This window comes from Phacochoerus africanus, chromosome 1 (genome assembly GCF_016906955.1).
Source record: "Phacochoerus africanus isolate WHEZ1 chromosome 1, ROS_Pafr_v1, whole genome shotgun sequence".
Classification (NCBI taxonomy): domain Eukaryota; kingdom Metazoa; phylum Chordata; class Mammalia; order Artiodactyla; family Suidae; genus Phacochoerus; species Phacochoerus africanus.
The window spans coordinates 128,143,587-128,161,990 of NC_062544.1; the positions used below are offsets into that span (position 1 = coordinate 128,143,587).

The 18,404-nt window shown below is 38.2% G+C and overlaps 1 protein-coding gene and 1 pseudogene across 4 annotated transcripts in view; one reads left to right on the forward strand and one right to left on the reverse strand.

Moving 5' to 3' along the window:
* SLC25A26 (solute carrier family 25 member 26) overlaps nt 1–18,404 on the forward strand; it is a 165,233-nt gene that overhangs the window by 138,895 nt on the left and 7,934 nt on the right. For all 4 annotated transcript variants that reach the window (XM_047778888.1, XM_047778866.1, XM_047778859.1 and 1 more), the window contains one exon: nt 13,004–13,073. In XM_047778888.1, coding sequence (XP_047634844.1) covers nt 13,004–13,073 — 70 coding nt within the window. The remainder of the gene's footprint in view (nt 1–13,003; nt 13,074–18,404) is intronic.
* LOC125126458 (protein tyrosine phosphatase type IVA 1-like) lies at nt 5,525–6,297 on the reverse strand (annotated as a pseudogene).

An 18,404-nucleotide genomic window follows, 5' to 3' on the forward strand; every position in this document is an offset into this window, starting at 1 on the left:
CCATAGGTGCCGGCCTACACCAGAGCTACAGCAATGCAGGATCCAAGCCGTGTCTGCAACCTACACCACAGCTCACAGCAACACCGGATCTTTTAACCCACTGAGCAAGGCCAGGGATCAAACCCTCAACCTCATGGTTCCTAGTCGGATTCTCTAACCACTGAGCCACGATGGGAACTCCTGGAAATCTCCTTTTTAAAGTCATGTTTTTATATGAGCACTTGACAGTGAGATGCTTCATTTGATTGAATAATAAAATTGTATGCAACTGTTGCTTTGTTTCTTATAGTGTGTGTGCCAAAGCTACACAATAGCTTGATCAATTACAGTATGGAGAGCAATTGTGTGAAATTAATTGTCTGCTATCTTTAATGTGTTGTAAAATGCTGTTGCTGGATGGACAGCAGTCAGACCTACACAGAGCACTCTCTTTTCTGTTGTCTTAAATAAATTATCAGTTACCATGGTGTTATGCATGTGGGATTGAGTAGATGACTCAGTACACATACCTATTGTTGTACTGTCAAAGTCATGGTAAAGTTTCATCATCTTGCACAATTGGAAGCCATAGGAATATTTTTGAGTGCAAAAATGGAAGAATTTCCAAATTTGAGTTTCCCTGCACTGAAGCCAAAACGTTTATTGTCAATTTATTGTTCATTCATAAGACAGCTGTGCACATGTGGCCTTTTAAAGTGATAAAGCCTTCTCTTCATGCTGTACTTGAATAGAAAGAAGACCCTTGGCTCAGGCTTGATGCCCAGTATTTCCTAGTATTGGGCCTGGTGTTTGCTCTCTGTGCTGTGAATGACAGGTGCTAAGAGCTCATACCCTGGCAGAGGTATTGGGGGAGTGGAGCCTTAAAATTACTTCATGTTGTCCATCCTCTGATAGGCCTTGAGCAATGAGTGAAGAACCACTTGGGAAATTAAAACAACCTGATTGTTTTTGTAGCATTACCTCTGAGTATTCAAGATTCCTCATAATATCATATTGGATCATAAATATGTCATTAATTCAAAAAGAAAAAAACACAGGCCTGATGTTTAAACATCATACACCTTTAGGAAGTCCCCTTGTGGTGCAGCAGGTTAAGGATCTGGCATTGAAGCAGCTGTGGTGCAGGCTGCAGCTGTAGCGCAAGGTTTGATCCCTGGCCCAGGAACTTACACATGCCACAAGTGTGGCAAAAAAAAAAAGATGCACCCCTTTAAGCAATATGAGTGGTGAAATTCAATTACAGTCTGTATCTTAGTAGTATTATACCTATTTATTTATTTGGCCATGCTTGTGGCATGCAGAAGTTCCCAGAATAGGAGTCAAACCATCACAGCAGTGACTTGAGCTGCTGCATTGACAACACTGGACCCTAACCTGCTACACCACAAGAGAAAACTCCCTGTACCTATTGTAATTTCCTGTTTTGATAATCATACTTGGGTTATATGGAATCAGTCTTAGGGGAAGCTGGGGGAAGGGTATATGGGACCTCTACTATTTCTGCAAGTTTTGTCTAAGTCTAAACTTATTTCAAAATGAAATTTTCTGTATAAGCTATTAGAAACCACTTCCAGTCATCCTAAGGAAACCTACTTAAGTAAAACCACAGAAGTGAAATTAAGATTTCTGATTACCTCTCTCATTACTTGAAATTTCTCATTAACATGAGATGTAAACAAATATGCATGGATCCATCTGATAATTTCATTTATTTGAAAAGAAAATGGGAAACCAGACTTTGAATTGAGATTAATAAGCAACATCCAGTTAAGTATGGTTGCCTGATTTTTTTAGCCTTACTTATTTAGGTTTACAACTTCTGTCACAACACAGTGGTTCCTTACATTTGGGCCCTCTTTCTGTCCTCCACACAGTCATTTACTTGCCTTTACAGGAATGGTCATTAGACCTCTGGGGCAATGGAAATACTTATTTAGGTTGAGAAATAATGGCAATTTAAAGATTTTTGGTGTCCTCCATTACAAATCCACATTATTTAAACAAATTTTATTGGCATCAAAATGTTATTTAATAACTTAACATATTACAGTATAGCTTCTCTAGAAGTTGAGTTGTGTATTGAGGAATCTTATAAACATTGTATATCAACTATTCTGTCTACAAGGCATATGGCTTTGAAGGGGCCATAACAACCAGCATCAGCTCCTCCACTTTCTTTTTATTTTTATTTTTTTGTGGTTGTGTAATTATTATGATTTTTATTTTTTGACTTGAGGCATTCTTTTTTCATGTGAGGCATTTTTTCAGTTAAGGTATAGTTGATTTACAGTGTTGTGCCAATTTCTGCTGTACAGCAAAGTGAGTCCGTTATACATATATATTCTTTCTCTTTTTAATATTCTTTTCCATCATGGTCTATCCCAGGATACTGGATGTAGTTCCCTGTGCTATACAGTAGGAGCTTGTTGTTTAGCCATTCTAAACGTAATAGTTTGCATTTACTAACCCCAAACTCCCAGTCCATCCCTCTCCCTTCCCTCCTCCATGGCAACCACAAGTCTGTTCTCCATATTCATGAGTTTGTTTTTGTTCTGTAGATAGGTTCATTTGTACCATATTTTAGATTCCACATATAAGCGATATCATATGGTATTTGTCTTTCTCTTTCTGAGCTTGGTGTAAAAATCTCTAGTTGCTTTCATGTTGCTCTGAATGGCATTATTTCATTCTTTTTTTTATAGCCCAGTAGTATTTGATTTTATAAGTCTACCATATCTTCTTTATTCATCCATCTGTCAATAGATATTTAGGCTGCTTCCATGTCTTGGCTATTGGAAATAGTGCTACTGTGAACATAGCAGTGCATGTATCTTTTTGAATTACAGTTTTGTCCGGATATCTGTCCAGGAGTAGGATTGCTGGATCATACGGTAATTCTATATTTAGTTTTCTGAGGAACCTCAATACTATTTTCCATAGTGGTTATATGAACTTAAATTTCCATCAACATTGTAGGGGAGTTCCCTTTTCTCCATACTCTCTTCAGCATTTATTGTTTGTAGACTTTTTGATGATGGCCATTCTGACTGGTATGAGGTGGTACCTCATTGTAGTTTTGATTTGCATTTATCAAATAATTAGTGATGTTGAGCATCATTTCCTGTGCCTAATGGCCATCTGTATGTCTTCCTTGGAGAAATATATATGTAGGTCTTCTGCTTACTTTCTGGTTGAGTTGAATGAGTTGTTTATATATTTTGGAGATTAAGTCCTTGTCAGTTGCATCATTTGCAACTATTTTCTGCCATTCCATAGGTTGTCTTTTGTTTTCTTTTTTATGGTTTCTTTTGCTCTGCAGAGGCTTTACATTTGATTAGGTCCTATTTGCTTAATTTTGTTTTTATTTTTTATTGCCTTGGGAGACTGACCTAATAAAACTCTTGTACAGTTTATATCAGGGAATGTTTTGGCTGTGTTTTCTTTTAGGAATTTTATGGTGTCATGTCTTATGTTTAAGTCTTTCAGCCATTTTGAGTTTATTTTTGTGCATGATCTGAGGGCGTGTTCTAATTTCACTGATACAGATGCAGCTGTCCAATTTTCCTGACACTACTTGCTGAAGAGACTTTTTCCCATTTTATATTCTTGTCTCCTTTGTCAAGGATTAATTGTCTATAAGTGTCTGAGTTTATTTCTGGGCTCTCTATTTCTGTTCCAGGCTCTGTATGTCTATTTTCGTACCACTACCAAGCTGTTTTGATTACTGTAGCTTTGTAATATTGTCCAAAGTCTGGGAGAGTTATGCCTCCTGCTTGTTGTTTTGTTCTCAGGATTGCTTTGGCAATTCTTGGTCTTTTATGGTTCCATACATTTTGGGGTTGTTCTAGTTATGTGAAAAATGTCATCTCTAGATTGCTTTGGGTAGTATGGCCATTTTAACAGTACTAATTCTTCCAGTCCAAGAGCATGGAATATCTTTTCACTTCTTTAAATCCTCTTTAATTTCCTTGATTAATGTCTTATAGTTGTCAGCATATAAGCCTTTCACCTCCTTGGTCAGATTTATTCCTAGGTTGTTGGGGGTTTTTTTGTCTTTTTTTTTACATTCCCTTTCTGATATTTCATTGTCAGTATACAGAAATTCCACTGATTATTGGATGTTAATCTTGTATCCCACTGCTTTGCTAAATTCGTTTATCACATTGAGTAGTTTTTATGTGGGATCCTAAGGGTTTTCTATATATCATATCATGTAATCTGCATGTAGTGACAATTTTACCTCTTCCAATTTGTCTATTTATTTATTTTTGATGATAGATGCATTTCGTTATTTAATGTTTAAGCTCTCACAGTAGATTTTTACAAGTTAGTGAACACTGACAAATTATTTCTCCCACAGAACTATAACCACATGTTCCTGGACAGTATAAATATATGGTTGAGCTAACATTAATACGCATCACCATTTTATCAATTATAAAATAAAACAAATTGTCAAGTATCCAAATATTAAGTTACATAGCTCAAAAGGCATATAAAATATTAAATGTCTGCTCAGCTCTTTAGCAGAAACCTACTTCTTTATGCAAGAGAGGTTGAGAAGCACACTTCCAAGAAAATAAGTTGATAAACAACTTCAGATAAGTATGGAAAAAAATTAACAAGAATTTCAGAAATGTTATAATTAAGAATTGTTTTAGCTACAATAACAAAGTATTTCTACCTTTTAAAAATATTTACTAAAGTGTATATTCTACATGTTCTGCACTAAGGCACCATTTTATTAAAAATACTTAAAATCCCTCTCCTATTCTTTTTGTGGGCCCTCCCTGTAAGTTGCACCCCAATGTGCAAACATTAAAATGAACTGTAAGGCTTTTTTTTTTTAAGACATTAAAGACATGTGTTTCTATACAATATAGATTTTCAAAATGGAGGTCTTTTATAATAGCACAAAATGTGATTTATAGAAAGACATTAAATGATCACTCTAAGACTTTGTTAATAAAAAGGAAAAGAAAGAGCAAATCTGATATACCAGTGTGAATGTGGGAGATATAAACGTCCTGTGAGCAAATAACCACATAAGCCCTCCTTTTTATGTCTGAAATGATGTAAGAAATAAACCATATCATGTCCAGAGTATTCATAGCTCCTGGGATTTTAGCTCTATATGATACTAAAAATAAACGAATATTGTGCCAGGCATTTTGGCACCTAGGCTTTCTAAATTTCTTGTTGATAAGATTCTGGCATGTAACCATATTTAAAGACATAACTCAGTACTGCATGATTTCAGGAAAGGTCGATTGGTACAGTGATAAGCACATTCTAAATGCTGAACACCAAGAACTCTTTGCTAAGTGTCCAAATACGTTGATCATAACCCAAACATAGAGGTTGCAATTCTGCCAGGCTTGTGGCCTGGTAAAATTGCTTTTCAACACTCCCGTGGAAGCTTCATTAGACTTATTCACCAAGCCAATGTGTTGGCTAATGTGTACGACAAATTCAGCTGTGTCTCAAGTTCCACTTCCAAGCAGTGGCATCAAGCACCTCAGCTTTATTGAAAGCAGCAGTTGTTTCTTTGACCATCGGAGTATTTGAAGCACAGCTTCATTTTTAGGATGATACTTCTCCAAATACAAAAGTTGCTTGCTGTTAAAGTGCCCATTGTGGCACAGTGGAAATGAGTCCGACTGGTATCAGTAAGGATGCAGGTTCGATCCCTGGCCTCGCTCTGAGGGTTAAGGATCCGGCGTTGCCGTGAGCTGTGGTGTAGGTCACAGACGCAGCTTGGATCCCACATTGCTGTGGTTGTGGTGTAGGCCAGCAGCTGCAGCTCTAATTTGACCCCTAGCCTGGGACCCTCCATATGCCATAGGTACGGCCTTATAAAGCAAAAAAAAAAAAAAAGGCTTGCTGTTAAAAGTTCCATGCCACTTTTGTCTTAGGAATTGTACTGCATGTTCATATTTCATTCCACCTTCAATTAATGCTAGGGTGACAAGCACTAGAGCTCTGGATGCAACACAATGAACAGCAATACAACAACTAGGATCTTCATGAAATTCAATTTTCACAAGACTTAACCAGTCATCCAAAGTTTGGTTGAATGGTGGTGCACCATCATCAAAAGGCCAATCGAGAACATAGATCCTCCACGGGAGTAGTGTCCTAAGTTGCTTCACATACTCTTACTATTGCGGTAACTCCATACTTCTTAAGTTCCTCTGTAAATTTGTTTAAGGTCGCATTAGTTGAATGGTGTGTAATAAGATATCTCATGTTCTTGTATGTGACTTCCACAGGAGCTGGGCGGTTCATTCAAGCCATGCTAATTTAGTTAAACAATAGGGTTATGAAAAAATTTAAAGCTCAGTACAGAAATGATGCAAAGAAACAGAGTCTACTTAATATACTCCACTTGAAATTCTCAGTGCTTCTGAGTGTGAAGTTGGGAGTAATGGGAAATGAAATGAACCTCCTAACAAGATGCAGCAACTATTCAACCCAGTAATAGTGAGGCAATAGAAAGGAAGTGCACTGATGTTTACCCCATCCAGGTCAAAATTTTTGTAAAAAATGCTCTGTGGATTTCAACTCGGCACTTCTGTGTCCAGGTTAACCACTCTTATGGGGGCTTCTTGTGCAGTAGCAATGAGTTTTTACAGTTCACTCATCTGCATAGAGGCCATGCTGTACCTGGCAGTAGTCTCCACTGCCTTTCAGAAATTCCATAAATGTGTGAACAAGAACACTATAGAACTGAGGTGTGTGTCTACTCATTGAAGACTGGCCTAATCATACAGATGGTCCTGAGGTGATGGTGACACAGGTGGTGGCAGTGGCAGGGCAGGGTGACAGTGGACATCATAGGGCAGTGGCTTTGAGGGAGGCAGCAAAGGGAAGAGCCTTTTATTCCTTTTGTTTGTTGGAATGCTGTGGCCAGGACTTCAGGACTGTGTTGAATGTAAGTGATGAGAGTGACATCCTTGTCTTGTTCCAGATTTTAGTGGGAAGGCTTTCAGCTTTTCTCCATTGAGTATTATATTGGTCTTGGATTTGTCGTAAATGGCTTTTATTACGTTAAGATATGTTCCCTCTACCCACTTTGCTAAGAGTTTTTAATCATGAATGGATGTTGGACTTTGTTAAATGCTTTTTCTGCCTAGATTGAGATGATCATGTGGTTTTTTACTTTTCTTTTCTTAATGTGGTGTGTAACATTGATTCATTTGCATGTGTTGAACCATCCTTGTGAACTTGGAATGAATCCCACTGAGTCAGGGTGTATGATCTTTTTTATGTTGTTGGACTCACTTTGCTAAAATTTTGTTGTGAAATTTTGCATCTATATTCATCAAAGATAATTGGGCTATAATTTTCTTTTTTGGTAGTGTCTTCTGGTTTTCGTATTATGGTGATGGTGGCTTCATAGAATGTCTTTGGGAATGTTGCCTCTTCAGCCTTTTGGAAGAGTTTGAGAAGAATCAGTGTAAGTTCTTCTTTGTATGTTTGGTAGAATTCATCTGTTAAACCATCTGATCCTGGACTTTTGTTTGTAGGGAGTTATTATTATTACATGTTCTATTTCACTTCTAGCAGTTGGCCTGTTCAAATTATCCAATTCTTGATTCAGTTTTGGTGGGCGTGTGTGTTTCTAGAGAGTTGTCCTTTTCTTCTAGGTTGTCTAATTTGTCGGCATGTAATTGTTAATAGTATTTTACTATTTTTTTTTAAATTTCTGCATTATTAGTTGAGATTTCTCCTTTTTAATTTCTTCTTTTATTTGGATTCACTCTCTTTTCTTCTTGGTGGACCTGGCAAGAGGTTTGTCAATTTTGATTACCCTTTCAAAGAACCAGCTCTTGGTTTTACTGATTTTTTTTTTCCTATTGTTTTTTAAATTTCTGTGTTATTTATTTCCTCTGTGGTCTTTATTATTTCCTTTCTTCTGCTGACTGTAGGTTTTGTTTATTCTTTTTCTAATTCTTTTAGGTAGCAGCTTAGCTTTATTATTTGAGATTTTTCTTGTTTATTTAGGAAGGCCTGTATTGCCATGAACTTCCCTCTAAGAATTGCTTTTGTGGCATTCCATAGAATTTTGAATGGTTGTGTTTTCCTTGTGTGTTATCATCTGTATGTGGAAGTGAAGTGTCTTATAAATACCTTCTGTTTGCTCTGAAGACACCTATAACCTATAGATCCAAGTCCAAGTATTTATACACTGTGTACATACCTGTACAAGTTACATAACTTCTCTGAGCCTCAACTTTCTTGTTCGTAAAGTGAAGTTAAGTGGAACATACCTTAGAAGATTAGGATTATATGAGTTAGAGTATGTAATATGTTTACTGCCTGGAGCATAAGAAGTTCTGTATAAGTATTTATTGTGGATACTTTTAATCGTTACTTCTCTTATGCTCTGTTGTTGGCCATGGAAGTTTCTCATTTGAATCTAAACCTTTTGGTCCCAGAGATTTTTTTGGTTTAAGATATTTATTAGTATCCTTTTCTAATACAAAATAATTTCTTTGTATGTCTTTAGGCTAAATTATTCTGGCCAGGTGATAGTGGAAAGTTATGCTTATCTATGGAGATTCTATTTTTAAACTGTGTCTTCAGCCACCTGAGTCTGTTTTGATCAGTGTTTTTTTCCCCCAGCAACTATTTTGTTTCCTTCCCTTCATTACAGCAGACACTCTGTGAAGCCTTCCTTATCACCTCCCTTCTATTATAACCCTCTTCTGCTCCCACTATACTCCATCAAATGTTAGACTTGGCGAATGCTATTTTTTCCCCTGAGCCCTACACTGCCTGACACCTAGTAGGTATTGAGTAAATGTTGAACTTAATGAATTATGTGGTGTCTTTGATTTTTTTCTCCCTCCTATATGATATGTAATGCACATCTTATTACTTGTTCTTTATTACTGCTATGAACTCAGCATTATTCATAGTATTTTTAATCTGTTTGGAGTAAACTTCTGCTCTTTGGAACCCGTGAAAGTATCAATAGGTTAACAGACAGTGACCTTCAGTCATCACCAAAACTCTTGTTTTATGTTTTGTATCCCTTTTTTTAAAAGTCAGCAAAGTAAATAATGGTGTTAAAATTGGCATTAGCCTGATAAAATACCCATTTTTCCACCTTTAAAGTAAAAAGTTGATGTTCCACTAATTTGCTTCTTTTGTGTCTTCAGTGCTTGTAAGAGTTCTGTAGAAAATTGTTTTCTACAAAAGCACACAGATATATTTGCGAACGTTAGAGCATTTGTTTAAACAATACCAAATACTCTGCTTAATGGCAATTCTATCTTTATAAAGCTGTTTCTGATAAAAATTTTTTTTAGCTCATCTATATCCACAAGTAAGGTTACAAAAGTCTGTCTGACAGCTGTACTCTTAGTCCAGTGATTTTAACAAATACACTTTCCAGGTAACCATTTTCATTAGTTAGGTGGAAGGAGATGTTGGAATCCACAGACACCACAGGTTACTCTCTAAGTTATTAGTTAGTTAGTAGTTTACATAGTTGGGTGTCTGACTCAAGAAAAGTGGTTGAAGTTAACAGATGGGGCTGTATGTGCGTTGATTTGTTTATATGGCATCTTCTCCATGTCTGAGCAGCCCTTCTAACCTTCCAGGTTTATTTTCAGTGGGGAAGTGTTGCAGGTAGGAATTTAGCTCTCAGTTTGCAGTTCTTCTTTGAGTTGTGGTATATTTGATCATCTGTAAAAATATCATGCCACCGTCAGTATTAGTATACTGATTAGTATACAATATTAGTAACCATTGTAATGAACATATTCAAGGAGTCTTATTTCTATTATTTTTCATGATTTTTGCAGTACCTGCCATGGTGCTAGAGGTCCTACCCAGTGCAGTAAGGCAAGAAAAAGAAATAAAAGGCAACAATCTAAATTGGAAAGGAAGAAGTAAAACCGTCTTTATTCATAGACAACATGATCACTGATGTAGAAAATTTGATGGAATCTACAAAGAAGCAATTAGAGCTGATAAATTTAACAAGGTTATAGGATACAAAATCAGTATGCAAAAATTAATTATATTTCTACATATTAAGCAACAATCAGAAACTGAAATTTAAGAGTTCCCTCTGTGGTGCAGTGGGTTAAAATCTGACATTGTCTCTGCAATGGCTTGAGACACTTCTGAGGTGCAGGTTCGATCCCTAGCCTGGCACAGTGGATTAAGGATCTGGTGTTGCTGCAGCTGTGGCATAGGTTGTAGCTGCAACTCAGATTCAATCACTGACCCAGGAACTTCCATAGGGTGCAGGTGCAGCAAAAAAGAAAAAAATAGGAGAATGAAATTTAAAAAACAAGCAATACCACATTTAAAATAGCATCAAAACACAGGAAATAAGAATAAAACTGACAATACAAGTTCAAGACCTATATACTGAAAAACACAGAACATTGTTGAGAGAAAATAGTAGAGGCCTAAGTAAATGAAGACTCAGTACTGTTAGCACCTCCATTCTCTCCAAAGTGATTGATACATTCATGGCAATTCATATCAAAATCTCAGCAGGCTGTTTTGTAGGAATTGACAAGCTGATTCTAAAATTCATGTGAAAGTACAAAGAATCTAGAATAGTCAGAACAAGTTTGAAAAAGAACCAAGTTGGACAACTAACATTACCTGATCTCAAGATGTAAAATAGAGCTATAGGAGTCAAGAAAGTATTGAACTGCTATTAAGGTAAATCTGTAGATTAGAGCAAAATAGAGTCCAGTAACAAATCCCCATATAAATGGAAAACTGATTTTTGACAGAAGTGAGAAGGCAGTTCATCACAGAAAGGAGAGTCTTTTCCACTTGCTGGAATGATTATATATCCGTATATAAAAACAAAACAAAAGAACTTCAAACCTTGTAGCATACATAAAAATCAACTTGAAATGGAAGATAAATCTAAATATAAAACCTAAAGATAGAAAATTTCTAGAAGAAGACATAGCTGAAAAATCTTTGTGGTCTAAGGTAGGCAAAAGATTTAGCTGTGTCACCAAATGCAAGATGTATGAAAGGATAATTTGGACTTTAGCAAAATTAAATAATTCTGTTCTTGGATAGACACTGTTAGGAGTATGAAGAGACAAGCCACAGACAAGGAGAAAATAATTGCAGGTTACTTGTAACTAGAATATATAAAGAATCCTCAAAACTCAATGATTATGAAATTAGACAACCCAATAAAAATGTCTAAAACATTTGATCAGACACTAAGGAAGACAGACTATGAATGGCAAACACAGTACATGAAAAGAAGCTCAGCATCATTAGTCGCTAGGGAAATACACATTAAAACCACGATGAAATACTAATACATACCAATTAAAATGGTTAAGTTTTTTAAATACTGACAATATCAGGTGTTGGAAAGATTGTAAAGAATTTGGAACTGGTCTGAATGTAAAATGGTACAACCACTTTTTAAAACAAATTTGGTAGTTCCTTAAAAACTATACCTATATGTACCTACCAAGTGGTTCAGCTGTTTCACTCCTAGGTATTTCCCCAAGAGGAATGAAGGCATGTGGCCATATGAAAACGTGAATATACACTTCACAGCAGCTTTATTTGTAATAGGCAAAAACTAGAAAAATCCTAGAGTCCATCAGCAGACAAATACATAATGACCCAGTGGAATATTACTTACCAATAAAAAGGAATGAACCATTGATATCCACACTAACATGAATGAATCATGAAAGAACTCTAAAGGGGGAGTTCCTGTCGTGACGCAGTGGTTAACGAATCTGACTAGGAACAATGAGGTTGCAAATTTGATTCCTGGCCTTGCTCAGTGGGTTTAGGATCCGGCATTGCCATGAGCTGTGGTGCAGGTTGTAGACGCGGCTCGGATCCCTCGTTGCTGTGGCTGTGGTATAGGCTGGCGGCTACAGCTCCAATTCGACCCCTGACCTGGGAACCTCCATATGCTGCGGGAGTGGCCCTAGAAAAGGCAAAAAGACAAAAAAAAAAAAAAAACTGAAGGAAAACATTTGGGTTAAAAAATTTAATGTACCATTACATTGATATAAAATTCTAGAAAAGGCAAACTAGAGTGACATTAGATTGTTTAGGGGGTGGTAAGGAAGAGCAGGAAAGGGGGATAATAAAGGGACATAAAACTGATTTTGGGTGCTTGATGTGTTCACTCCATAATTGTGGCAATGATTTCATATGCAGGCATGCTCTAAATATGTGTAGTGTATTGAGTATCAATTATACACAATAAAGCTAAACACAGAGAGTGTAGGCTCTGCTGTTAGAAAGCCTAGGTAAAAGGAGGCTGATAATAGGACCCAGCTCTCAGGATTGTTATGAGGACAGTGGGCTTTAAGCTATGCTCAGAGATGAGACCAGGACCTGACTCAGCAATGTTCTCCATTTGATGTGACCACATCTGGTTGTTTGCTAGATGGTAAACTCTCAGCAAGCAAGGCACCATGTCTCTGCCACCATTTTGTGTAGTTTGAAACTCAAGATGGATCATTTACTTGTGTAATGCTTTCCTTACTACATGAACAGTGCAAACAGTGTTTTGACGAACTTAAAATTGCTAAGCAATAGACTTAGCATCCTTCAAACATGTGCAGGACAGATAATGATTGAAAAAATAACTGAGGAGTTCGATATTCACTGCTCTGGACTAATTTGTGAATTATTGTATTTTCAGAATTCTATGGGAAATGTTTAAAAGGTTACATTGAAAGATGTATCTTTATTTGTATACATACATATAAATTCTGTGTGTGTTTGTATCACGCATGTTCCCTGAAAAGGGTTTCCTTTGGGTACTCCAGTGTAGCTGTCACCCTTGTTTCTTTGACTTATTTTTATTTAGAATGCAGTTAAGTCCTTGGGAAAATCACTTATGTCATCAGCGAGGAATGCCACCAAAATAGCTTCTCACTTAAGTTCCCATCCCCAGAGCTAACCCACAGAAGGTTCCGATAAATTCAAATATTTAATAACTTATATTTTTCTTTCTCCTTAAACACAGGCCCTCTGGTCCTGGAGGCAGGATCATGTGGTGGATTCTTGGCAGTCAGCAGTCTGCGGAGCTTTTGCAGGTGCAAAGGATTATATTATACTGGGAAAGACCAAAGAGGGGGGAGAAAAATGTGAAAATATTAACTATGCAGAAACAACATTCCTCAGAAATTCCAGATTGTTTAGAAGAAGAGCGTTCCACTGGTTGAGAAAAGAGCGTCTTGGGGTGGGGGAACCCTACTAAAAAGGTGTCTGCTTGAAAGACAGCCAATTTGTTTTTGACATTTTTCTTTTTCTTTTTATTAAAGCCTTCACTCAGGCCCTTGGATTATCTTAAATATGATTTAGCGAGGCCTCCGTGGGAAGAGACTGGCTGTGGGTTCAGGGTTCCTGGTGCAGCTGTCTGCCTCGAGCAGTGCTTGGGGGGGTTTATGCAGTTTCTGCAAAAGGCAGTGATTCACAGTTCCTGTGACATGTTTGACAGCGCTGTAGATTAACTAGTGTCAGGAGAGCAAAGGCCACGCTCCACAACTTACCGAAGGCTAAACTGCTTGGTATAGAAAATAGGGAGAACTAAACATCTGGGCACATTCTAGACATTAAACCAAGAGCAGAGTGACAATGCAGTGTCATGCTGTCCATCACTAAGTCATATACGTGTTGCAGTGAGGTTTTAATGAGAATGCAGAAGCTTGAAAGAATAAGTGACTGAGTAACAGTCTGAGAAAGAAACACATTTGGTTGTGCAGATAAAGGTGAGTGAGAATTGCAGTTGAAATAGATAGAAATGGAGATTTGCCAGAAAATTGTAAACTTCTAGTTTAGATGTGAAGCCAGTAAACTGACATATACACATGGGCTTAGGATATCAACTTTAGTAGAAAACAGTTCTTTTCCAATTTGTTTCTTGGTCTCTGGATAGGTTTTCGGGGGGGGGGGATGTAGTGATTAGGGAAACAGAAAACATACATTCTGTAGGATTCTTTATTAATAATTGGACCCATCTGACTGGTAGAATTGATAATCCAAAATAAGACTTGATTCTAGACACAAAGCCAGCTCAGATTGATTATCATGGGTAATTGTTTCCACATGATCTTTAGTCCTTAGCTGTGTTGGATGGGTAGGTGGTCTTGATTGATTTGCCAGAGTTCAGGAGTCTTTACTCCCCACTCCCTGAGAGAAATGTGTGTTTTTGTTGACTCCCTTCTGGACCCTGGGGACTGAGTGAACATTTTGGAAACTGAACCATACTGGATAAGGAAGGCCACCTCTGAAAGTTAACATACCATAAAACTTCCATGCATTGAAACATATATATACATATATTCATTCTCTGGTCCTTTCCTTGAGTAGCCAATTCAAAGATTCACTTGCAGGAGTTCCCTTTAACAAACCCGATTAGCATCTGTGAGCACACAGGTTCTAGCCCTGGCTTTGCTCAGTGGGTTAAGGATCTGGCATTGCTGTGAGCTGTGGTGTAGGTTGCAGACACAGCTCAGATCCTCCGTTGCTATGGCTGTGGCGTAGGCCTGTGGCTACAGCTCCACTTTGACCCCTAGCCAGGGAACCTCTATATGCCATGGATGCGGCCCTGAAAAAAGGACAGAAAAAAAAAATTCACTTGGAAAGGCATTGTTTCTATTAAGGACATGTGCGTTCATTATAATTCCTTTTTCTGAATAATGCTGTGTAATAGGCACTAAGCGCTTAGTTCGGTCAGAGTTGTGGCTCAGGGGGCAGGGGTAGATGGAGGAATCTTGATAGCAGACAGCCACCCACTGTTTGGCAGGATCCTGTGTCTGGGCCCTTCGGTTCAGGTGGCTCACCTGAGGCATGAGCAGCGCCACACTGTCCTCCAGGGCAGTGGGAAGCTGCCATGTGGGGCAGGAAGGGGATTTGCCCAAAGCTACATGACCTAGCGCTGGCTGACCTATCTCAGTTACAGAGCAGTCAAGTCTCTGTTCTGTTCCTGAAGAATGAAACTTTGGGGTCTTATTGAGCACCGGTTTCCTTACCTGTGACATGGAAGCAACCCTCCCTCCATTAAGGAATTATCTCTGGGATAGGTGAGATACTGTTTGTTAGTATTTTGTAGACCTCCATTTAAGGAATCACTACTTTCTCAGTAAAAACAACCAAAACCCAGAAAATGAAAAGCTGTCATCATCAGAGCAATTCATATTCTTAATAGCATTGAAAAAATAACACATTAATAAATTTACTGTACATAATCGCCTCTAATAGGGTGTAGATTTAAAAACTCCTCCAATACAATTTTCTTGTTTTTCCAGCTGAGGTTCTGATAGGAATTTGCCCAAGGTCTGCAAAAAAGCCATTGTCAATAGATCTTTGTGTATTTAGCAAAAGGTAAATCACATACATTTCTTGTTTCTACCCCTTTTGTTTTGAAATTTCACTTGGTACAAATGTTGATCTTGAGGAACAAGGTTATTACTCTTTTAAAACCTTTGTGAAAGATAAACATAATTTGAAAACATATCAGATTATAAGAAAAAATGATACTCTGTAAGAGTTTGTTGCAAGATTGTGATTACACTGTATCGAGAAATGAATGATGCCTTGTCACCTTGGGCAGCCCTCTAAGCTCTGCTGTGCTTACCCACTGCGCTTCAGATGCTTTTGCCTTAGATGGTCATAAAGGCAGTGATGAAACTTGCCCTTAAACCAGAAATCTGATTTCTCATCCCTGTGTGCTTTTCCAAGTTTAAACTGGTTAGATCATTGTAGACAATCTCCACTCTGACCATCCTCGGCACTCTTTGGCACCCGTGCTTGCTTTATAAACTGCTTGGCACAAATACCCAAAAATGTCCCTTGAGACTGGAGGTGTTGATGGCTTGTCATGTTCAGAAGTCCCCTTGGCTTCTAGTCAGGGGCGAAATTAGGGGTAAAATAAATAAATAAAAAAACGGCTTTGCCAACTTCCTCACTTCAACTTAACTTCCAAACATAAAACCATCATTCAGTCTAAGTCATTAGGATGTCTGCTGCTATAGCAATGTTTGCTCTTCTGGTGTTCTTTGATCACTTTCTTGTAACTTCCATTCTCTAAGAGAGAAGTTCTTGAATAAGATGAAAGATTATCTGGGTAACAAATGACAAGGCCTGATATAGTCTTTAAAAAACACGAGCAAAAATATGTTTGTCACTGTTGTTGTGCTCAGAGCCCTCTTAGTCTGGACACTTCTTTGGAGATCATTGGTGGGGATGCTCTTCCTGCTCCCAGCTGATATGGGGAGGGGAAGCCCTGGGGACCCTGAGGGGCAGCACCGCCCACTGCTGCCCCCTCCACATTCACAGCTGCTGTGGGAGGTGACAGCTCCAGACCTCTAGCAGGGGAGGTGGCCCCTTTGTCTGGAGAAGGCAAAGAACCTGCATTTGTTCCCTAAGGACACATGAGATGTAGTTTCATTGTAGAAATCTAATTTCCCCTGAATCTGGTCCTTGAAAGCAGTTAACCTAACATTCAGTAAAAACCTAACTCTAGTGGAGCCCATAGAAAATTGTTTCACGTGTGATTTGAGCACAAAAGTGGCCTGCAGTTGCTATACCAGATAATTATTTCCTGTCTAATATGTTAGCATGTTCCTAGTATTTACTACCAGCAGTTTACAGTTCCCGTAAGTAAAATGTAGAAAATAACTGTATTTTAACTGAAAGTGCAGGTCTGCCGCCCCCCCCCCCCGTTATGACTAGTTATTCTATTACATGATCTTCACAAGTCCTTCCTACAGCCTTGTAAAAAACATTGTGAGGTCTGTGAATTAAAGTGTCTTTGATATTTGAAGACATTTAAATTGACTTATTAATAGCTTTCATTAAATAAAGTTTCCATCGTGGTAGTAAAATTAGGACCTATTTCAGTATAGGCATTTTTGTCTCATTACTTTCATGAAACAGAAATCGCATTGAGAATATTGGCAGGCACCTATAGTAAAGGAACAGTGAACTTTTGCTAATGGCCAAAATAAGTTCAGTTTACAGCATCCAAATTTGGTAGAAGACAAATACTTTTCAACATAGGTGACTCATGAGAGCATTGAGTGGTCAGACAGGGGACAGATAATTGTCAATTTCAAAATCCTTTTAGTTGGTTTCGGTCAGTTTGTGAACATTTTCAAAGAGGAAAATGGCGTATGCACTTCTGGATTTTAACTGTCAAACAAATTTAAATGTCTTATTCATATATCAAAGTCATTGTGCAGTGAAGGACCATAACCTTTGGAGCCAAGATACATGTGACTGAATCCAACCTCCATACCAATTGTGTGGCCTGGGCAAGTTGTCTATAGAATGGAATGGTGTTATCCATGCAAAGGAGGTAAAATAATCAGTGAAGGTAGCTAGTACAGACCCAGCATGCCAGATAAAGTGAGTGCAGATGTTACCAGCTCCTTCTTGGAGACAGCTTGAAATCGTCAGTTTGTGAAAAACATAGTCACTTGTCCAGGACACTCAGTAAGCATTTTTGAGTGCCTGCTGTGTGTGCTGGACTGGAGACAGGAAGGAAAATTGCACATGAGGTCTGCCTGCCCAAAGAAAAGAGGATTCCTTTGAGTGCTAGGGTGGAGCCAGGCCGTGTTCTAGACACTCTGCACAGACTCATCATTCATGCCATGTGTCAGACTGCTGTCTGCATTTCACAGATGGAAGAACTGAGGCCACTGGAAGACCCAGTGTCCAAGAGCTGAGGTTCTGGAGGTAGTCACATTCCCATCTCAGCTCTGCACTGAGTAAAACCCTCCATGAGTTCATCAGCCCTTCTCAGCTTCAGCGTCCCCACCGGAAGCAGAGGGTAATAAGACTACCTGTCCAAAGGGTAGTTTAACTACAGAATAAGAAATGTATTAGCGTTCCCTTACATTAAGGATCTGGCATTGTCACTGTAGCAGCTTAGGTTGCTGTTACCATGTGGGTTTGATCTCTGGCCCAGGAACTTCCACATGCCCAGAGTGTGGCCAAAAAAATATTTTTATTGAAAGCTTCTCAACTAATAGAGCAGGGATTGAGGCCTTGGTCTGATTCTGAAGATGCTTTTTTTTTTTTTTTTTTCATACTGAGCCCTGCTAACTCTTGCAGCCAGCAAGGGAAACAAAATTGAATGAAAGATTTGGTGTGTGCAGTTTGGAATATGTGTTCATCACCTTCATTTCTTTTTTTTTTTTTTTTCTCTTTCCTAAGGATAAAAAAAAGTTTATGGATGTGAAGTCTTCCTGGGCCCCTTCTTTATGGCAGAATATGTGGTTTAAAAAAAGTAAGGGTAGGAGTTCCCGTCATGGCTCAGTGGTTAACGAATCTGACTAGGAACCATACGGTTGAGGGTTCGATCCCTGGCCTTGCTCAGTGGGTTAGGGATCCAGCGTTGCCATGAGCTGTGGTGTAGGTTG